The 23,819-nt window shown below is 41.7% G+C and overlaps 1 protein-coding gene across 6 annotated transcripts in view; it reads right to left on the minus strand.

Moving 5' to 3' along the window:
• The window catches only part of ahdc1 (AT hook, DNA binding motif, containing 1), a 191,634-nt gene that overhangs the window by 20,488 nt on the left and 147,327 nt on the right, over window positions 1-23,819 (minus strand). For 3 of the 6 annotated variants that reach the window (XM_078567455.1, XM_078567456.1, XM_078567454.1), the window contains exon 4: window positions 9,028-13,606. In XM_078567455.1, coding sequence (XP_078423581.1) covers window positions 9,065-13,471 — 4,407 coding nt within the window. In that variant the 5' untranslated portion in view covers window positions 13,472-13,606 and the 3' untranslated portion in view covers window positions 9,028-9,064. The remainder of the gene's footprint in view (window positions 1-9,027; window positions 13,607-23,819) is intronic. The other 3 variants (XM_078567457.1, XM_078567458.1, XM_078567459.1) reach the window with 1 other exon arrangement.

The following is a 23,819-nucleotide window of genomic DNA, read 5'->3' on the forward strand; positions in this document are numbered from 1 at the left end:
TTCCAGCTTCTTGTGTATGTCCAATTATAATTGCTCCACCTTTGGTAGACATGCCTTCAATTTCCTAAGCCTTAAGCTCTGGAACACCCTCTTTACACATCTCCACCTCACTCTCCTACTCCTTAAAACCTAGCTCTTTGACCAAGCTTTTGATCATCTGCCCTAATGTGGCTCAGTGCCAAACATTGTTTGACAATGCTGCTGTGAAGCATCTTGAGATGTTGCACTATATTAAAAGGTGCTATAGAAATATAAGTGCTTGTTGTTGTTGTTGTTGGCAGGGCTGTGATTGAGATTCTGAAGGTTTGCAGCAAAGCAGTTGTTCTGGAATCCAGCAGCCACAGGATGGGTCAGCCTGCAGGCCAGAGCAAGAAGGATGAATGGGAGTTTTGTGTATCCGAGAAAGCACCATAAGCTTTGCAGGTGTTGGAGGTGTCCTGGGAACTGCAGTAAGAGTGCCAAGATTTAAGAACACACAGGAGAGAGTCCTAAAGTTGGGATATCCTTTTCAGGGGCTGTTGACAGCAATATGGAAGATGTTCTGGAGTTAAGCAGGACTAATGTGTGGTTAAAATGCCTGGAGGTGTTTCATCTGGAATTTCTGCCCCTCGTACTGCAGAATATAACAACATTTCAATCTCTCAGCAGTAGGCATCAGAGCCCTGGCTGTGGCAACTATCGGAGGGGCTCAGTGTCTGACAATACAGATGGTAGGGTGAGGGCTTGGGGTTCAGGAACACAATGGAGGCCCAGGCAGAGGGTGCCCTCCCATTCTCCACTTTTACCCCCAACCACACCCCCAACCCCAGCCAATTGCTTACACACACCCGTTCTCCAAACACTGGCCACATTGTGCGGGGCAGCATAATAATGACAGAAATGGGAACTGTGGTCACAGAGGAAACGGGAATGGCTGGAGAGTGAACACAGATTTTGGGGAGGGGGAGCATTCTGAAAGCTGCTGATTGTGAGGGGGGAGGGGTGTTGTCTGTTATCCTCCTCCTACACTTATCCACTTTCTTGTTCAAGCGCTGAGCTGGGAAGTAAGCGTTCAGCTTTTTAACATAATAACACATATAACATTACAAGTGCTGTAAAACAATTGTTTTTATTTATGGTCCTGATTCTGTATCTTGTAAGTAAAATCTAACAAATTGTTCTCCTAATAAGATGAAAATAGCATCAATCAGAGCATGAGCTCTGGTGAACTATGTACTGGAATTAAGGATTACGTTTAAGCAAGAGGCATGATCATAAGCAGTTGTTTCTGTTTACAGAATCTACATTTATGCCATAATGGCAAAGATAAAGATGCTGGCAATCAGCCAAAACAGCAATGGGGGAGGGGAGGCTGCCATCTTGGACGTGAGCATAAAACTGAAGGATTGAAGTTAAGGGGAGTGATAAGGGTGGATAAAAGAGGAACAGAATTGATCTTTTTAGTGGCACACATGGACTGAAACTTGCTCTGTGCCAGCCATGCCCACAGCAAAGACGGTGGGGCACTGAGCAGGGGCTGAACACACACGGAATTCCACATACAGTAAAAAGAAAGCTCTTCTACACATTTACAGCAAGCATCAACTGAAATTGAGAAAGGACTTGTCCAGTCACTAGAACGCAAGAGTTGCTTCTGTTATTGAAAAAATAAAGATCACCAGCTTGGGTGGGAAGAAGTTAGAGGGGTTGCACACCTGAATCCCTTCACATTCAAATATATGCAAGTATATTCTTTATTGCCACCCATCAGGAATGCATTCCATCCTTGATTCACTTTGCTGCAACTCTCCTAGTCACCACACTTTGTCTTGTTTTTCTCCAAACTTTTGTAGTGGTCAAATTTGATTTGGCCCACTCAATGATGTCTTGCCACGCTGTTTGTGTCTCACAAAAATTAATTGGTGGCAACCCCATCTACATATGCCTCAAATGGATCTTCTCTTTTCATAGAAATACTGTTATTCAGGACCTCTAGCTCCATAGCACCACATTGGTTTTCAGAGGATTTTCATCCTTCAATACACTGAACACAATAAATGCCTCCGATGTTAGTTAAGGAAGAAAACTGACGAAATGGACGGAAATGCAGCAACTACTTTACATTTAGCAAGGTCCTACAAACAGAAAGTAGATAAACTGTTTTAGTAATTTTGGCTGGACATGAAGTTCCTCTACTCCCGCTCTACTTCGAACGGTGTCATGGGATCTTTCGTGTCCATCGAGAGGATAGATGGGGCCTTGTTTTAACGTCTTACCTGAAATATGTCAGCTCTGACAGTGCAGCACCCACTCAGTACCGCAACTGACAGTTGCATCAGGATAAATCATAAGCTCAGGTTTCTGGATTGGGGCTTGAACTCCCAGTTTTCCGACTTGCAGGTGAGAGTGCTACCATTGAGCAAATGCAAGCGGCTTAAGTGCTAGGGAAGTGTGAAAGCCAACATTATTACTCGTGTGCCCCAACGGAGTGATTTGCTTTTTTACTGTCACAGATTTGTGCAGCACAGAATCACCCACAGCAAAATCATGCTTATCTGCCATTTTGATTTGATCCACACAAAGTTCACATGATTCACAAAAGAGGATTCACAAAAGTCTGAAATTTAATATGCCCCCAGAAAAGGAGTTAAAAATAGCACAAATGTGCATTGCCAAGGAATGGCCTTCTCTTGTTCTGTTTGATAGGAAATGTTTCAATCTGTCGTTTGTTTTTTTTGCACATCTTGAAAAAGGGAGGTAAATTCACTTTTTGGTTCAATATTCTTCAGCCTAAAGTCAGCGTACTAACACTGGGAAAGTGGGTGGGGCGGGGGAGGAGTAGATGGCAGGAGAGAATTACCAATGGACCCAGCGCTTCAGAACTGTTCTAAGGCTAGTATTTTAAACTTAAATAACGGCAACTGTGTGGGCATGAAAGCTGAAGTGAACTGGGATGTTAGGGTAGGGATGAATCAATAGAGAAGCAGTGGCAGACATTTAAGGGGGTATTTCAGAACACTCAGGATAAGTACATTCCTATTGTAAAGGAAAATTCTGAGGGGAGAACCCACCATCTGTGGCTAACTAAAGAAGTTAAGGAAAGCAACAAACTGAAGGAAAAAGCACAGAACTGCGCAAAGATGAGTGTCAGGTCAGACAATTGGTCAGAATATAAAGAACAGCAGAACTAAAAGGTTAACTAGGAGAAAGAAATTAAGAATGAGACAGGAAGCTAGCTGGAAATGTAAAAATGGATAGCAAGGGCTGGATTTTCCCCTCGTCGGGCGGGTGGGCACGGAGCGGCTTAGAAACGGACCACCGCCCGCGATCAAGCCCCGACCGCTGGCCAGAGGAGCGTGAAGGACGCACTGAAAAGCTCGGCGCTGCCTGGGTGGGTGGGGGGCGGGAGGAGAACGAACACGGAAGTCTGCGTATGCGCGGTGGAGTGGGCGCTGACAGCTCCCTGAGGGCACAGAGCTCCTTCAGAGAGCTGAAGGATTGGACATTGACCAATAAATAAAGATTTTAAAGATGAGATAAACACGTCCCCACCTGTGACTCAGTCACATGAAGAGGGACATGTTTGAAAGGATCACTGGTTTTGCTGGTTTTACATTTGCCGTTGGAAACCTCATCCCGCCCGTGGATGGAGTTTCGTAAAAAATGCAAAGGCCGCCTGGCCTATTCGCCCGCCCACCAAACAGCTGAGCGAGCAGCGAAAAATACAAATTAATTAATACTTTAGGGGCCTTAATAGGCCTCTTAATTGTCGGCGGGCACGCTGCTGACTTTCGCGTGTGCCTGCTGACCCCGAAAGATCACGAGAGTGCGTGATGACGTCGGGACACTCGCCTGACATCACCGCGCATGACTTTACACGCAATCGGGTCAGGTGCATGCTCGCCCGACAAATGTAAAATCCTGCCCCAAGAGTTTCTTCAGGTATTTAAAAAGGAAAAGAGTAAGTAAAGTGAGTGAGTGTTGGTCCTCTAGAAAGTGACAGTAGGGAGTTAATGGTAGATAATACGGAAATGGCGGATGAAATAACCAAATATCTTGCTTCTGTCTTCACTATAGAGGATACAAAAAACATTCCAGTAATAGCTGTAAATCAGGAGGTGGAGGGGAAGAGAGGAACTTGGTGAAATTACAATCACTAGGGAAATGGTACTGAGCAAACTGATGGAGCTACGGGCTGACAAGTCTCCGGGTCCTGATGGGCTTCATCCTTGGGTCTTAAAAGAGGTGGCCAGTGGGGCAGTAGATGCATTGGTGTTAATTTTCCTTAATTCGCTAGATTCTGGAAAGGTTCCATCGGACTGGAAAGTAGCAAGAAGGGAGGGAGGCAGAAAACAGGAATCTATAGGCCAGTTAGCTTGATGTCTATCGTGGGGAAGGTGTTAAAGAGTCAACATTAAGGAGGTTATAATAGCTGGGCATGTGGAGAAACTCAAGGTAATCGGGAGGAGTCACCATAGTTTTGTGAAAGGGAAATCATGTTTAACCAATTTATTGAAGTTCTTTGAAGGAGTGATGTGCGCTGTGGATAAAGGAGAGCCTGTAGACGTATCGTACGTAGATTTCCAGAAGGCATTTGATAAGGTGCCACATCAAAGATTATTGTGGAAAATAAAAGCTCATGGTGTAGGGGGTAACATTGGCATGGATAGAAGATTGACTGGCTAGCAGAAAAGAGAGTATACATAAGTGGGTCTTTTTTCTGATTGGCAGGATGTGACGAGTAGAGTCCCACAGGGGTCTGTACTGGGACATCAACCTTTCTACAATTTATATCAATGACTTAGATGAGGGGAGTGAAGACATGGTAGTTAAATTTGCAGATGACACAAAGATAGGTAGGAGAGTATGTTGTGAAGTGGACATGAAGAGGTTGCAGAGTGATATAGGTACGTTGAGTGAGTGGGCAAAAATCTGGCAGATGTATTATAATGTAGGAAAATGTGAAGTTGTTCACTTTGGCAGGAAGAATAAATAAGCAGAGTATTACTTAAACGGAAAATGACTGCAGAATTCCGAGGTGCAGAGGGATCTAGGTGTTTCAGTACAAGTCACAAAAGATAGTATGCAGGCACAGCAGGTAATTAAGAAGGCTAATGGAATGCTATCCTTTATTATGAGGGGAACGGAACATAAAAGTAAGGATGTTATGCTTCAGTTATACAGGGCATTGGTGAGACCACCTCTCACATACTGTGGGTAGCTTTGGTCTCCCCATTTGAGGAAGGGTGTAAATGCATTGGAGGCAGATCAGAGGAGGTTAGTATGACACCTGGAATGAGTGGGTTGTCTTATGAGGAAAGGTTAGATAGACTGGGCTTGTTTCCACTGGAGTTTAGAAGAGTGATGGGTGACTTGAGTCAAGTATATAAGATCCTGAACGGTACTGACAAGATGGACGTGGAAAGGATGTTTCCTCTTGAGGGTGAGTCCAGAACTAGGGGGCACTGTTTTAAAATTAGGGGTTGCCCTTTTAGGGCAGAAATAAGGAGAAATTTTTTTCTCTCAGAGGGTTGTGTGACTTTGGGACTTTCTGCCTCAGAAGGCGGTGGTGGTTGGGTCATTGAATATTTTTAAGGCAGAGGTAGATTGATTCCCTTGCCTAACAAGAATCTAAGGTTATCGGGGTTAGATGGGAATATGGAATTCGAAACACAAACTGATCAGCCTTGATCTTATTGAATGGTGGAGCAGATTCGATGGGCCAAATGGCCTACTTCTGCTCCTATTTCCTATGTTCAATTGTTGCAACCAGCACCAAACACTCCTTCCTATTATATTCCTAGATTTTATTCCAGACATCGCACAATGAACACTACTTTGGGGTCAATCTTCCCCTAATCCAGCAATAAAATTCTTCCTCTTTTTCAGAAATAAAATTAAGAGTTTCCATCAGAAAATCTGGTATTCTCCATGACGCAGGTTCATTTGCTTTGTTTTTGGATCAATTCCAGGCTACTTGTCACTTATTTACCAGTTTATCATCAATTGTTTTACAATCAAATCATCTTCCATTAGAGTGGTACTGAAAATATAGAGAGAATTTAGGAAACTCTTTCCCCAAACCCTTGTTTCTATTTGTTAATGCAAATGTTCTAAGTTGTTGACTTCTCCAAAGAAGCAATGACATGAGCTGCGTTAAATGGGAGCTCCGTGCACCCTCCCCGCTCCTGCACCCCCATACCCCCTAACCCGTTTCTGTATTAATTATGTTGCTTTCATTAATTAATCCTTCAGCTGAAAGGTGGCCAGGATAGGTCAAAATTTTAATTTGGTGAGATTAGATTAGATACAACAACTTGAATTTATATAGCACCTTTAATGTAATAAACCGTTGCAAGGCGCTTCACAGGAGGGTTATAAAGTAAAATTTGACACCAAGCCACATCAGATGATATTAAGGAAGATGGCCAAAAGCTTGGTCAAAGAAATAGGTTTTAAAGAGTGCCTTAAAGGAGGAATGCAAGACGGAGAGACGGAGAGGCTTAGGAGAGTATTCCAGAGCCTGGGGCCTAGGTAACTGAAGGTGCGGCCACCAATGGTGCAGCAGTTAAAATTGGGAATGCACAGGAGGCCAGAATTGGAGGAGGGCGAATATCTTGGTGGCTACAGAAGGTAACAGAGATACTGAAGGGTGAGACCATGGAAGGATTTGAAAACAATGATGAGAATATTAAAATCAAGATTTTGCTCGACAATGAGTCAAAGTAGGTCAGTGAGCACTGGGGTGATAGAGGAATGGGTTAAGGCATGGGCAGCAGAGTTTTGGATGACCTCAAGTTTGTGGGGGTTAGAATGTGGGGGGGCGGTGGGGGTTAGAATGTGGGAGGCCAGCCAGGAGTCCATCAGGAGTGAATAGTCAGGTCTAGAGGCAACAACATCACAAATGAGCATTTTTAGCTGAGACAAAGGCAAAATTGGGTGATGTTATGCTGGTGGAAATAGACACTTATAGTGAAGGCCTGATCATGAATTTGGAAGCTTATCTCAGGGTTGAATGTCACGTCAAGGCTGCAATCAGACTGACTTAATCTGAGAAAGGGCAAAGATTGGAGATGTTAATCAGGGAAAGGAGGTCTGCCTCATCTGGAGTATGGTGTCAAATTCTGGGCACCACACTTTAGGAAGGATACAACAATATTGGAGAGGGTGCAGAAAAGATTTATGAGAATGGTTCTGGGGATGAGGGACTTCAGTTATGAGTTCACACTGCTGTCAGAGTATGCCCGTGGTGGAGGAAGTGTGTGTCTGAGGTGGTGACGGGATGCTAATCAAACGGGCTGCTTTGTTTCAGATGGTGTCGCGCTTCTTGAATGTTGTTGGGGCTGCACTCATCCAGGCAAGTGGAAAAATATTCTATCGTGCTCCTGACTTGCGCCTTCAGGGGGTCAGGGGGTGAGTCACCCACAAATATACAATCTCTGACCTGCTCCAATAGCCAAAGTATTTATGTGGCTCGTCCATGCAAGTTTCTGATTAATGGTGACCCCCAGAATGTTGACGGAGGTGGATTCAATAATGATAATTACGTTGAATGGGGAGGTAGTTAGACACTCTATTGCACAGATAGCTATTGCCTGGCACTTCTGTGGCACAAATGTCACTTGCCACATATCAGTCAAGCCTGAATACTGTCCAGGTCTTACAGGGCATGTGGGCACGGACTGCCTCATTATCTGAGGAGTTGCAAATGGAACTGAATACTGTGCAATCATCAGCAAACATTCCCACCCCTGAACTTATGGTGGAGGGAGGGTCACTGATGAAGCAGCTGAAGATGGGCATTTTTTTATTCATTCAACCCTAATTGCCCTTGGTCAGAGGGCATTTAAGAGTCAACCACATTGCTGTTGGTCTGGAGTAACATGTAGGACAGCAGATTTCCTTTTAATGTCCTCCCCATGAGTGAACCAGATGGGTTTTTACAACAGTCAGCAATGGTTTCATGGTCATCTTCAGACTTCTAATTCCAGGTTTTTATTGAATTCAAATTCCACCACCTGCCATGGTAGGGTTTGAACCTGGGTTCCCAGAACATTACACTGGATCTCTGGATTACTAGTCCGACGACAATACCACTACGCCATCACCTCCCCCTACTCTGCCATTCAATAAGATTTTTTTGTCTATGTTTAATTTACAAAAATTCAGGCATTGACCCGTTATCTTTCAAATCAACGGAATAATTGGAGGTGAAAGTAAACATCGTTAGGATCACTAAAGCTCAATTTCCATCCCTTAACTCCAAGAGGATTTTATTTAAATTCCTTTCCTTCTCAACTTTTGTTTTTGTTTGTGTGTTGGGGACGAGGGGTGGGGTGGGGGGGGAGAGAAACAGTTTCTTCTTCCAGGAATAAGTGCCAGGAAAATAAGCACCGTGATCCAATTTGGAATCTTCTTTGTAATTCATTTTCAAGATAAGACATTACAACACTCAGGTGTAAAATCGTAGTTATGACTTAAAACATGCAAGGTCTTCTTACAACTGACACTGATATTGTAGCCAGATTAAAACATAAGTTTTGGATTAAACATCAAGTTAAACACAGCTAAATAATGAATACACAAAGGCATAAGTTAATTAGGCCCAGCCTTTCCCCCTCATTTTTAGAAGCAGGAACTTGGCTGACAATGGCTACGGGAGACTAAATAACCAAAGACGATTGTTTTTTTGCTGGCACTGGGTGACTGTTGAGTGCTTGATCGGATCAAGACTTTTTCATCCAAAATCCTAAATGAATGCCGCGCTTACACATAATGAGTAAGAGAAAAATAATTAGATTATGACTAAAAAATATACACATATTTTAGGGGGAAAAAAAACTGTATCCTGAATTGGAATACAAAACACAATTCTTCAGGTTCACATTAAACATAATCTATCACAACGTTCACAATAAACATAACATCATACAAAACATATTCGTTAATGGTCCTCGAACCTACGAACAAACAATGCACTTCATAATAAGAAACAATTATCATCACTGGCTAGATCTAGGAAAAGATCAATTAATAGCATGTTCTTACCTAATTGCACTGATTTTCTCTGCAACGTTATCAGAAGTCACTGTGAAGCATTTCCTGTATACACCTCATCCTGATTTTGGTCTAGCAGTAAGCCCATTGCTGCCTGTCTACGATTTCCTTGTTTGTCTGCGTAATTATTGTCCACATGTATAGAAGAATCACTTGATGCAGGCGAAGCATTTGCTGTAGTTAACGTGGCACTAGCATAGGCAGAACTGCTGTAATCTATCGCAAGCTTCTGTGTTTCTTTGTCAATTTGTGCTACTAGGTTTAGAGGGATTATTTGGGGTCCAGCACTGGGTAGATTATTTCTTCCCTGCATCCCGAACAGGGATATGCCAGCTTCTTTCTTGTTCTCGTCCAATGAGCTGTAAGTGGTAGAATTCTGCAAATATCTGGTGTTTGTTTCCAAAACAACTGGATTATCAGGTTCAAACTGGAGCTGTGACACTGGCAAATCTCTGCTGGTTGCTGTCGTAGTAGGAGCAACATCTGTTCCTGAGCTGTTTTCCAACGCATCATAAAAAACTGGATGTTTTTTCCCTTCATTCGAGTCTAGATTGTCTACATATCCTGGGGTGCGCAAACTAAAAAAGTCTTGATTATCAGACAGTAGCCTTTCATGATCTGGGTTGATTGAATGTTGCAGCGCTTGGGTAGATAGCTGTTGTGGAGGGCTTTGAAAGGGTTCCACTTCTAATGCAGGTTGCTTTAGGTCTGAATACATCGGAACGGTCTCTTGAACATCATTACCAGGAAATCTTGGTGAGAAATTTTCATCAGGCATTGGTGTCGAACAGCCTGAGGAATATAAGCTACAATATTCTTTCTGATCACTTTTTTGAACTTGAAAGTTTGGGGCATTTGAAAGAGTTGGGGGCATACTGCTATCTGCATTATATCCATAATCTAAACCACAGTCTGTGCTATCAGAGAATATAGGATTTGTTCCTGGAGTTTTCTGTAACAGCTTTGATTTGCGGACAAATTGTTCTCTCCTATTTGAAACACAAAGGCCTCTGATATTCCTCGTCTGTCTTGGTATTGTAGCCTTTCTAGAAGGAAATGGGGGCGATGCTGGGAAAACCAACTGAGAGGGACTGGACATATCAATTCGTTTACGCCTTCCGTACACAGCTTTTGAATCGCTGGGGAAAGGTACATGATGGTTCCACTGACGTTTGTAACCAACCTTTGGTCCAGCTCTTTCAACAGGTACCGTTTCATCCCAGTCCATCATTAATTTCTCTAAACTTGAGAGACTGGATTTTTCTTCGCTTGCCATATTACTGCAAATATTGACACTTCCCTCAGAATTCTCAAACGATGTGTTAAAGTGGGACGATGATTCTGTGAAAGTCTCTGGAAATGACCTTAGCTTTACTTTCTGGGGTGTATAGTTTGAAATATCCAAGATGTCTTTTGATTCATTCAGGTTGTAATCCAACACTGGTGCGTAATGGTGATTAAAATATGCCATGTTCCCATCACAAAGGTTAAAACCGGATTTACAGCTCAGTTGAAGCCCTCTAGAAAATGCCATCCTGGAGGGTTCAGCTGATAACTGCAATGAGTTAAAATATTTCTGAGATGTGTGGTCCATGGAACAGGCTGCATCAGATTGACTCTCAGGAGTTAAGGATGCTTGTAAAGTCAGAGGACTGTGGTCTGGCCTAAAAGCATTAAATGAAGAAACCTTATTAAAATGTAGGTTTGAACCAATTGCATGTTGACTGTATGTATCAGTTGAGCTGGTTTGAGAGGAAGTAACATTATTGCTGGTGTCATAGCCAAACGTACAATCTCTGTTGCCTAGAAAGTCAAGACCAGAATACTCTCTAGGTTGCTGTATTACATCTGAATTACTGAAACTTGGAGCTTTCGGTCTGTAATTACTATAATGAGCATAGTTATCTGGGGCATGTTGACATGAAAGTCCAGCCTGTCTAGAAAGAGGTGGCTGAGGAGCAATTCTTTGGAAAGTTTCTGTGTCAGAAGCATGATACGAGGAGCCATAATCAACACTGTCTGAATTATCTGGGATCATCTGTGGATAAGCCTGTCTTGTTTGATTTGCATGTTGCTGGCTACCAGCACAATTAGGAGAACTGGTTTTATCAAACCCCTCTTGGTAATGCGTTAACTGTCTTGTTGGTTGTGTTGAATTGCTGACTCCAAAGCTTCCAGTTATGTTACATGATTCTTGCCCAGTTTGCGAAAATGACAAATCCATCAAATCTGAAGAATCATCTGAATCGAGTAGAGAACGGAAGTATCCAGCAATGCAGCCAGGACTTTGTTGAGCAACATTGCTTTGGTTGGAGGATAAACAACCCATCAAATATCCATTTCTCGACACTGAACTTGACTCCCAAATAGTATTGGGAAATGACTGTGTTGACATACCAGGGTAAGATGGATACAAACCATTTCTGATTTGCTGCTTTGAAGGATAACCTTGATTCATAGTCCAAAAACTTTCATTTTGTCTTGCCCATTCTGAACTTTCGGTATTCATGTTCCGAAAAATTCCGTGCTCTGGAAATGGAAGTGCGCGCTTGTATGGTTTCCTCCTTTGAACTGGCTTCTCTTTCATTTCTGTACCCCATTTGCATTTTCTTGCATACAATTTTGTTTCACCTAAGAATATCCGTTTTCTTTTTCCAATACCTTCAAAGAAATCGCTGAAAGTAGAAGACGATTCTGCAAATTGTCCCACTTGCCTTCCTCGTGAACAACCTGCTTTTCCACCCCTCCTCCGAGTACCTGCTAATGTACGATAAAACTGAGACATGTCCTGATGCATAGAAGCCGATCTCTGAAATGATCCCGGATCGCTAGGAGACCAACACCTGGGCGGTGAGCATCTGCCCAAGATCAGACTTTGTTTAGTTAAAAAGGCCAATTTGGACAAAACATCTGCATAGTCTGTTGTATTGTCATTGGATCCAGCAATATAAGTAGGTTGTGGCGGAGAAAGTTTATGATGCCTTGGCTTTCTTTTCACATGGTTGGTAGCTTCACTGCTACCTTCAGGTAATACTTTCCTTGGCCGACCTCTTTTCCTTTTAATGACGACAGGAATATCACCTGTAGGTAATGCCGCCACCTTGTTCCTCCTACCTTTCTTCACTGTTGGTAATGCAGTTGTGTTTTGCTCAGGCATAGTAACATAATGCATTTTGACTCCTGCACTCAAGTTGTTGTGTGTTAAAAGTTTTTGGCACATTTTTGTTTTTCTTTCTGTATGCATCAGATACTTCTGAATATTGACTTTTGTTAGTTTAACTAACATCTTCCGACTCCCCTTGCATTTAGTTTTTAAATTCTTATTGAAAAGTGTCCTTTTAAGGGGCAACCGAGAGACTGCTCCATAATCCTGACATCCTTCTGCAGATGCTGAAGGAATGGAAATACTCTTACAGTATTTTTCAAACTCAATTTGTTCCAAACTATTTTCTCGGTTATACTGGATCATCGTTTTTTTCCTCAGAGCATACTTTTTACATGTTGTCTCGGCTAAAAGCAGTCCAGCGTTTATCTCCTCTTCATTCTGGTTGTTGTGTTTCAGAATTCCAGCCTTCGGACTTTCACACTTTACATGGTGTCTATGTTCCGGCACGCTGTACAACGATGACATATTTTCAAAGAAGCTATTGTTGTTAGGCGATACCGCAGATGAGATCAGAGCTTCGATTTTAGAATCTGTGTTGGCTGGATCAAACTTTTCAAATTCAACGCGCCTGCGTTCACAATGGTCTGTACTCTCCTTCCTTTGCATCCTATCCATTGCTTGCCTCCTGCTTGCCATCTGAGATTTAGATCTTATTTGTAGGCTTTCCTCTGGGCTTCTAAGACTGCTAGCAAGCACAACTGAAGAAAAGAAACTATACTGTAATCCTGTCTTTTCATTTTTTGCTACTTTGCTTCCATTACTTTGAAAGGTGCTGGAGTCAATTTTAAGTGTACCACAACTGAGCTTGATGCCATTATTTTGCTTGTCATTAGACAAGAGATTTAAGTCTTTCATGATATCTCTTAAAGTTACTACAGGGTACAAATTATTTTTGTCATTGCCACATTTGTTTTTCAGCAATGCCACAATGTTGTTAACATTTCTTTTCCCAGTTCCCATTGTAGCATTTGGAAAACTTCTATGGAGTATATCAGTGGACATTTTTTCTTTTGCAACTTCACTGGTTTCAGCTTTAACAATGCTGGACTTGTCTGATCCTATGTCTGACTTAAGGCTTTCCTCGTTATAACAGCTTTTTGTTTTCCTAGTCTGACAAATACCAACTGAATCCATTTGAATCACAGTATCTGGTTCATTATAAGTGTATGCATTTGAATACTGACCATCTTTTACATCTAGAGACCCATTGGCCAAAGGAACACCGTCGGTTTCTTCAGAGCCATTACAAGGTTCCTTAGAAGCAGACATTTTTATTATGGCTGGTGATTTGGTGATGTGTGTATTCTCCTTTAGTACAGTTGAAATGGTTTACTCTCTGAATGTTAATGTTAGCAGCATTGGAATAGGTGTTGGTTTGTGAACTTCTACACTTTATGGAAGCACCTATGGTTAAAACAAATTTAAAAAAATATAAACCAGGCTGGTTTATTTTAAACTGCCTACATATGATCTTGCTATTTATATATGTAAACAGGTTTACACATAAGATATAAAATGTTGTAGATTGTAGTGGCATGTAAACATTTAAAATCGGAGAAAGAAAAATATTTTGTCAGATTAGCCAAAATAAGAGCACATGGCTACATTTTAAGATAAAGCATTCTGTTGTTCTACTCAATTTAAGGTTCGACTCCTGGAATTAATTTATTTATTAGGGTGTTTGATCAAATATGATGATAGTTTAGTTAATATCAGAATAAACCTCTTGTGTTAATTTGATGTGATTAGAGCTTCCATTTGAAAGCTTTAATTTAGTAGAACAATTTTAAATGAATATGATATGTCACAAGGTTATCTACCTCAGGCGTAGCAACGTTCATTATCCAAATAATTGTTTCCATTTTATATCATGGGTCTATTTTGATTCTGCCAATAGGGAGGACATGTGTCTTTTACTTTTTCATTTTAGTATAAATTAATACTCTCATGAAAGTCTGTAGCTTCCTCCATTGGCAAAGCAAATAATTCGGCCTGAGGTCATATTATTTTTTATACAAATGCTTCGTGTCGATTTAAATTTCTAAAGGTCCTAAAATTTGAAATATGTGGGACATACATTAAAGAGACTATTATTTAAAGAAACATTACAATTCCTTCGGTAAGCCTTCTTCCCTTTTTCCTTCACTTCAAATTTCCTTTACAAAAAATTGGTTATCCTAAAGAAGTCCTAATAAGTGGGGGATTGGGGGGGTGGGGGGTGGAGGGTGGATAGGATCTTAGCTCACATCATGCTCTTACTAGAAAAGGATTACAGTTACTCTAAGATTGACAGGAGAAACCAAATGCAGCTTCCCACTTTATCTATGGTCTTCCACTCAAAGGTCTTGGCCATTGTAGGAAAAATTATGCAAATACGAACATATGAATTAAGAGCAGGAGTGGACGATTTGGCCCTGGAGCCTGCTCTGCCGTTCAATAAAAATCATGGCTGATCAGATCGTGACCTCAGCTCTACATCCCTGCCTAGCCCCGATAACCTTTGACTCCCTTGTTAGTCAAGAATCTACCTCTGCCTTAAAAATATCCAATGATGCTGCCTCCACCAGTCTCTGGGGAAGAGAGTTCTGAAGGCTCACAGCCCTCAGAGAAAAAAAAGTTCCCCTCATTTTCGTTTTAATTGGGAGACCCCTCGTTTTCAAATTACGTCCACTGGTTTTAGACTCTTCAACAAGGGGAAACATCCCTAAAGTATCCACCCTGTCAAGTCCCCTCAGGATCCTATATGTTGCAATAAGGTCACCTTTCATTCTTCTAAACTCTAATGGATACAGGCCCAGCCTGTCCAACTTTTCCTCAGAAGATAACCCAGGTATCAGTCAAGTGAACCTTCTCTGAACTGCTTCTAACGCATTTATATCATTTCTTAAGTAAGGAAGCTTAAACTGTACACAATACTCCAGATGTGGTCTCACCAACGGCCTGTACAACAGTAGTAAAACATACCTACTTTTGTATTTCATTCCCCTTGCAATAATGACAACATTCCATTTGCTTTCCAAATTACTTGCTGTGCCTGCATATTAACTTTTTGTGATTCATGTAGGACACCCAGGTCCCTCTGCACCTCAGAGTTCTATAATCTCTATCCATTTTAATAATATGCTGCTCTTCTATTCTTCCTGCCAAAGTAGACAAGTTCACATTTTCCCACATTATACTCCATCTGCCAAATTTCTTCCCACTCACTTAACCTATCTATACCCCTTTGCAGATTCCTTATACGTCCTTTCCACAATTTACTTTCCCACCTATCTTTGTATCATCCGCAAATTTAGCAACCATATATTCGATCCCTTCATCCAAGTCATTGATATAAACTGTAAATAGTTGAGGCCACAACACTGATCACTGTGGCACTCTACTCGTCACATCTTGCCAACCCAAAAATGACACATTTATGCCTACTCTCTGTTTCCTATTAGCTAACCAATCCACTACCCATCCTAATATGTTACACCCTACACCATGAGCTCTTATTTTGTGGGGCAAGCTTTGATATGGCACCTTGTCAAATGCCTTCTGTAAACCTAAGTACAGCACATCCACAGTTTCCCCTTTATCTACATTGCTTGTTACTTCCTCAAAGAACTCCAATAAATTAGTCAAAATTGATTTCCCTGTCAGAAAACCATGTTGATTCTGCCTGATTACACTAAGATTTTCTAAGTACTCTGCTATAACCTCCTTAGTAATAGATTCCAGAATTTTCCCTTTGTCAGATGTTAAGCTAACTGGCCTGTAGTTTCCTGCTTCATATCTCCTTCCTTTCTTGAATAGAGGAGTTACGTTTGTTATTTGCCAATCCAATGGGACCATTCCAGAATCTAGGGGCTGCATTTTACCTGCCCCCACTGGGCTTGTTTTCGGCAGGGACGGGTTGGGGGGGGGGTCTGTAAAATAGGGTGGGTGCCCACCTCACCACTTTCCTGCCCACCCCCAGGTTAACCCTCCTAATATGTGGGAGTGGGTTCCAAAATTGGCTACCTACCTGCCATATCTAAATAGATAATCAAGAGTCAATTGGGAATCTTCCCGAGCCAACTGATTCCAATAATATGCTGCCCATGCCATAAACAGTTGGCAGGGGCAGTCGAGCTGGCATGGGCAGTCCGATTTTTAAAAAAAATTTCAACGGGCATGAAGGAAGGGGGGTTACTATCTTCAGGGGCTGCCTTTTGCAGATGCAGGGGGCGGCCTCCTCCTCCAAGATAGTCCCCCTTTCTTCCTATCTGCTTACCTCAGTAAACACACCACCTCCACCCCCCCATGCCCCCCCTCCCTAATCTTGCCAAACCCTTCCTGCCCAAGACCCTGGACCTTGCCTGTCACCGGGATCCACTGGGCCTACTTCTTCTCCCTGGTTGCAAGTCCTGGCAGTGCCCACTAACGTGCTTTTGGTGCTGCCGGGATTGATGGAGCAATCGGATTGGCCGGCAGCTCCTGGTGGGGGTGGGTAGCCTTCCTCCCCAGTGAGGGGTGGAAATTCCACACTTCTCCTCTATAGCCCTCCCGCAGCGCGTCTTGGCTGCAGGATGGGCTAGCATGCCAACATTGCTTCCAGGGGGCAAGCTGCCTGTCCCCCATAATATTCTGCTTTGGAAATTTTGGAAAATTAAAACCAATGCATCTATTATCTCAGCAGCCACTTTTTTTTAAGACCCTGGGATGAAGTCCATCAGAACTTGAGGACTTGTCAGTTTTTAGTTCTAGTAATTTTCTCAGTGCCTTTTCCCTGGTGATTCTAATTGTTCTGAATTCCTCCCTCCCTTTCACCTCATGATTCACAATTATTTTTGGCATGTTATTTGTATCCTCTACCATGAAGACAGACACAAAATGTCTGTTCAGTTCATCCGCAATTTCCTTATTTTCCATTATTAATTCTTCATTCTCAATCCCTATAGGAACAACACTCACTTTACTTAATCTTTTCCTTTTTAAACACCTGTAGAAACTCCTATCTGTTTTTATACTTCTTGCTAGCTTTCTCTCGTACTTTAATTCATCCCTCCTTATTAATCTTTTAGTCATTCTTTGTTTTTCTTCATATTCTGTCCAATCTTCTGACCTACCACCCATGTTTGAGTAATTATATGCTTTTTCTTTCAATATGATTCTATCTTTAACTTCATTAGTTAGCCACGGATGGTGCAACCTTCCCCTAGAGTCTTTCTTTCTCACTGGGATGTATCTATTCTGAATGTTCTGAAATACCTCCCTGTCACTGTCACTGCATCTCTACTGACCTATCTCTTAACCTAGCTAGCTTCATCCTACTCATGTTGTCAAGAAATCCAGCAAGATATACCCACTTCCATGAGGACATGGGCAGATTTTTTAAAAAAATCTTATATCTCTTATCTTCAGTACTTAGGCAGCCTTCACTTGCTCCTCAATCTCATCAATTTCATCGTTGGTAAGATTTTAGAGTCCATTATTAAGGATGAGATTTCAGAATACTTGGATGTGCATGATAAAATAGGGCAAAGTCAGCATGGTTTCATCAAGGGGAGGTCATGCCTAACAAATCTGTTAGAATTCTTTGAGGAGGTAATGAGTAGGTTAGACAAAGGAGAGCCAATGGATGTTATCTACTTGGACTTCCAGAAGGCCTTTGACAAGGTGCTGCACAGGAGGCTGCTCAGTAAGATAAGAGCCCATGGTGTTAGAGGCAAGGTACTAGCATGGATAGAAGATTGGCTGTCTGGCAGGAGGCAGAGAGTGGGGATAAGGGGGTCCTTCTCAGGATGGCGGCCGGTGACTAGTGGAGTTCCGCAGGGGTCAGTGCTGGGACCACAACTTTTCACTTTATACATTATTGATCTAGATGAAGGAACTGAGGGCATCCTGGCTAATTTTGCAGATGATACAAAGATAGGTGGAGGGACAGGTAGTATTGAAGAGGCGGGGAGGCTGCAAAAGGATTTGGACAGGTTAGGAGAATGGGCAAAGAAGTGACAGATGGAATACAACATGGGGAAATGTGAAGTCATGCACTTTGGTAGGAAGAATAGAGGCATATACTATTTTCTAAATGGGGAGAGAATTCAGAAATCTGGAGTGCAAAGGGACTTGGGAGTCCTAGTCCACGATTCTCTTAAGGTTAACTTGCAGGTTGAGTTGGTAGTTAGGAAGGCAAATGTAATGTTGGCATTTATTTGCAGAGGACTAAAATATAAAAGCAGGGATGTGCTGCTGAGGCTTTATAAGTCTCTGGTCAGACCACATTTAGAATATTGTCAGCAATTTTGGGCCCCGTGTCTCAGGAAAGATGTGCTGGCCCTGGAGAAGGTCCAGAGGAGGTTCACGAAACGATCCCAGGAGCGAAAGGCTTAACATATGAGGAACGTTTGAGGACTCTGGGTCTATACTCGATGGAGTTTAGAAGGATGAGGGGGGATCTGATTGAAACTTACAGGATACTGAAAGGCCTGGATAGAGTGGACGTGGGGAAGATGTTTCCATTGGTAGGAGAGACTAGGACCCAAGGGCACAGCCTCAGAGTAAAAGGAAGACCTTTTAGAACAGAGATGAGGAGAAACATCTTTAGCCAGAGCGTGGTGAATCTATGGAATTCATTGCCACAGAAGGCTGTGGAGGCCAGGTCATTGAGTGTATTTAAGACCGAGATAGATAGGTTCTTGATTGGTAAGGGGATCAAAGGTTACGGGGAGAAGGCGGGAGAATGGGGTTGAGAAACTTATCAGCCATGATTGAATGACGGAGCAGACTCGATGGGCCGGATGGCCTAATTTCTGCTCCGATGTCTTATGGTCTTATGGTCTAATTTGCAACTATCAATTCAAACCAACAGATACTCACTTATCTAAGCATAACTCAAAGAAAATGGGGATAGGCAATTCTCAGAGGCAGCAACTGGAGGAGAAATGATGCAGCAGAATATTTTTCATTATTATTTATTTGCTTTTCTCCCTTTCATGTTTTTTTTATATTCCTTTACTCTTGACTGTGTTTTGGAACCTGCTTTAATTTCTTTGCTATCAAGTTCCTGTACCTTCAATCTCATGTCTCCCTAGCCAGCCATTGGGAAAAAGCTGTAGACATTCAGAAACTCAAGAAGTTTCTTGAAGGGCGGAGACACTGCAGAAGCAGTCGGTAACAAAATAAGGTGAAATGAAATGCAGAGGAACTGAGAAAGGGGAGAGACAGTTGAAATGATTCCAATTCAATAGGGCACAAAGCAGCGTCTCAAAGGAACAACAGGTTTGATGGGGAACAGAAGAGATCGCTAAAAAAAATCCTGAGTAGGAATTTTGATCACAAGAGTGTGTTTGAAATTTGGCACACATCCCTGCATTCTGTGGACACACTACCTTTCACTGGGTGTTAGAAATACTTTTATTTTACTTACACTGATTCTAACTCCGGTAGGACCTGTGTGCCAACATTTCCCACGTCTGCTTTGCATTCCAGCCCAGCCAACCTTCTGCAGCTAAGATTTCCAATATCACATTATCTTGATTTACCCATAGTTTCCTGGCTGGCTTCAACCATTTTCCAAAAATGAAGAACATCTGTGAGAAATTTAATAGAATGGGTCTAATTGGGTGATATGCAAAATCTGGCATAATTATCAGAAATTTCCCAATGCCAGTAACTCAACCTTCAAAGAGAATAACCATGCCTAGATAATAAATGTGAACTGAAACATAATTCTCCTAGAAGCTTGTTTCAATCTGGGTTCCTAAACGTGTCAAATACAGTGAACAAACTAACTCTGGCATGTCGGGGCACCAAGGATACAAGATATGCCGAAACAGATTGTTTGATACGCAATGTGCAAGACCACCTTTCTATTCCCCATAGAAGGTCAGCACTGCCAGGAATTGAATACCTCGTACCAGTACAATGCTTCAACTTCTGTGACCCCGCCCCCAAATTATCTAAGGAGATCCCTGTCGGAAACCCGAAACCATTGCTTCACTCCTCATTTTCAATTGTTTGTTTATGTCCCTCATGTTAGAAAGTGGGCAGATGAGCTGTTCCAGGGAGCTATTAACAAACATTAGGAGAAGCATGACATTAATCTACATCATTTTTGCTGCAATTCCTGCTCAAAGTGGGATTTCTCAAGTTTTTGAACATTAGAGGATACAGCAAGAGGATTAAAAGTTGGGAGCAAAATCATTTTTATTTTGAAAAAAAAAATCAGTTTAAATTATGCCAATTTTCAGGAAATACTTAAACCATATCTGAGGTTCACTGCAGCATCTGTAGACTGTACCAAGTAAACTTATTTCTGACTGCCGCAACTCATTATATTTTCAATCTGGGTTGGATTCAAGCCCAGATATCAGAATTGCAAGGATGAGATGCTAACTCATTATGGCAATCATTCCCCAGTATATTCATTTTATTATCTATAAGAGTCCAAGTATCAAAGATTATTTATACCTATTTTCCCTGAATTCTTTCAAGGAGTCACCTAAGCACCAACACCTTGGAGAAGGATGGGCCGAGTGAAAATAGACCATACAAAATAATGTAATTATGAGGTATTTTGGTACTGAATTGAGATACTGAGCAAAACTTTACAACTGATTAACTTCTGTTGGAAAAGCATGTTGTGGACTAGGGTGAATCATCAACCCCCTTTGACTTTGTTTGCTTCATTGTGAACGAACTTGAGCAACAGAGTATGGACTTTCTGCTCTGAGGAGCCTCTTATAATGAACAAATCATATTCTTTGTTGTGGTCCAAATGGCTAATCCTCCTCTTACAGTAGGTCTGGTTTAGTAGACAAGATCTTTAGCCAAACACCCAAGCATCCAGCAGCTCCTTGTAGTGGGTCATCTGCTCTGAATCCTCAATAACCTATTCCAAACTTAACCTTTGTAAAATGAATACAGTTCATCATTGCATCGATACGCGATTAAAGAGTAAAAGCTAGGTGATTGATCAGGTTTAATGATGCTGAGAATGAGAATGCCAACAATGTATTCATGGTGATCTTGAACAACTACTTCTTTCTATTCTATAAAATCTATTGTGCAAGTCAAGAGTAGAAGGCTGCATAAGTCTAGCTGCAGGACATTGAATTTCCGACTTGTTCAATAAATGAATAGCAGCAAGGATCTCAGCGCTTTATATTTTCTCAAATGCCTTCTATGTGTGGAGAGGGCTGGCTGAGAAGATGAACATGTCCTTGAGCGACTTTCAGCAGGCCCTTCTTGGAACTTAGGGCTAAGTAAAGTTACCTAATGTAGCATCAATGATATTAGCTCCTACCAAGGATTGTGGTCTGATCAATGGCCGTTGTGACTTAGCTCCTAATTCTTTTATTTGACCCAAGCTGACATTTCTGTATTGAGGATGCAGAAACTGGTCAGTGTGTGAAGAAAAACTCAAATTTCCACCAGCACTCATTGAACTGCTTTTTCTCATGAAATTGACAGATGAATTTAATTCTACCAAACAAAACACAATTTTGTCATGGAATTTAGGCCACAATAGTGCAAACAAATACCAATAATGCTAATGCGTCAATCCGATATTCTGAATACTGTAATCTTGACCCTGTAGTTTTAGGCTCAATCTAAGTTCTAGAGACCTCTGCTACAATTCTGATATTCATTAGAGCAGCTGACTACTTTGTTCATACCTTCCATAACTAGCTTGAGTTCTCCATAGAAACAAGAAAAGCAGCAGGAAGTCTGTTCTGATGAAGGTCCCCACTGCATCTGTCTTTGCCACAGACGATGACTGATTGACTGAGCCCTTCCAGCATTTCTGGATTTGTTCCAGAATCTGCAGTTTTTTGCTTTTTGGCAAAACAACATGAGGGTTGTTCATTGTAAAACACGAACTCATCATTCACTTAATCTATTAACTTCTAGGGACAACAGAAGTTTTTTTTAATTCTTTAATGGGATGTGGGTGTCACTGGCAAGGCCAGCATTTGTTGCCAATCCCTAACTGCCCTTGAACTGAGGGCTTACTAGGCCATTTCAGAGGGCACTTAAGAATCAACCAAATTACTGTGGAGTCACATGTAGGCCACAGCAGATAAGGACATCAGATTTCCTTCCCTAAAGGGCATTAGTGAACCAGATGGGTTTTTATGGCAATCGATGGTAGTTTCATGGTCACTTTCAAATTCCAGATTTTATTAATTGAATTGAATTCCACCAGCTGTGGTGGTGGGATTTGAGCCTATGTCAGAGCAACAGCCCAGACCTCGGAATTACTTGTCCAGTGTCATTACTGCTACCCCATCATCTCCCCGAGTTAGCTAATTCAGTTTGTTCTCTCAAGACCTCAGAAGGGTGCTGGAGTCCCCTTGCTCACTAATTTAAAGCCAGGAGCGAGGGGGACACAAACATCAATTGTGTATTGGTCCCATAACATCTCTGATCATTTCTTCAATGAAGTTCAGTATTCAAATGTAACATTGTCATGCTTGCTATTTCCACATGGATTAGGATGTCTTCAATCAATGTGGAACTAATGTTTGAATTCCTAAATGTCCAGCATCCTAGACAGCTTTATACTTGTGATCCTTTTACAACTTCCTCAGCGTCAGTCTTTTCCGACCCATTTCAGGCAAAAAGACCAAAGTGCTTTATGTTTTGCCGTCAAATTCTACCCCATGTTTAACCAACAGAAGGGACAACTGTGCTGTTTTGCTCGTACCTTTTCTTAGTGTCTCAAAAGAGAATAAATGAAATGGAATCTTCTATAATTAAACATTCCGATTAGGGGGTCACTTCATGAACAGCTGAAACTCTAAGATTTGGAGGCAAGGCTAACGTACTCACAAGGCTTACAGCCAATTGGTGAGATGATGGACTAATAAAGAGAATTTTAAGCTTTCTTTGCTACTGCTGTCATGGGACAACAGCATAACGGGCACATAACCATAGGTGAATATGGGAAAAATAAAACAAGGATGCTTTAGGAAGACTAGTGTTGTACAATACACAGGAAGTGGAGTGTCACACACCCTGTGCAACAGCAAGGGTTTTGTGCTTTAAAGCATTAATTCAAAGAGTCAAATGGATAGATAACAGGCCAACAATATGTGAAGGAGACCTGAAGTGAAGGGCAACTCATCTTAATATTTGTAATCACCTTCTTATCGTATAACAGATAGATATAGATTGTTGTAAATTTAGAAGAATTAGATATTAAATAATAAACATTGGTTCTTAGACCTAGTTTATTTATATATGTGTAATTCAAAATAATATTTAATTGTGCTTTATAAGCTACAATTGTAACAAGGGAAATCATATTTTAGTAGAAGGCAAATTAATTTAGCTTAGCACTAAAGCTTATTGTTACCTCCTAGTGGCAATGTGGTAAGATATGTGTTTGTGTCCACACCCCTCCCGATCAGGCTCCCATCCTTGGCTGTGGTATTACAACGAGGTGCCCAGTGGAAACCAAGTCCCTCCTGTTCTCCAAAGCATGAGCCATTCTGTAGAAGTGCTGTGTGCCTTCCAGTTTCAGAGTGGCATTAGTGGGCCACTGGCAGATCACCTTTTTGCCCTCTTTACTTAGTAACAATGTATGGCACATGCCTAGCCTTCATGCAACTCAAGTCCCACACTATGTAGGTGCCTCTGAAATGTC

This window comes from Cetorhinus maximus, chromosome 21 (assembly GCF_964194155.1).
Source record: "Cetorhinus maximus chromosome 21, sCetMax3.hap1.1, whole genome shotgun sequence".
Taxonomy (NCBI): domain Eukaryota; kingdom Metazoa; phylum Chordata; class Chondrichthyes; order Lamniformes; family Cetorhinidae; genus Cetorhinus; species Cetorhinus maximus.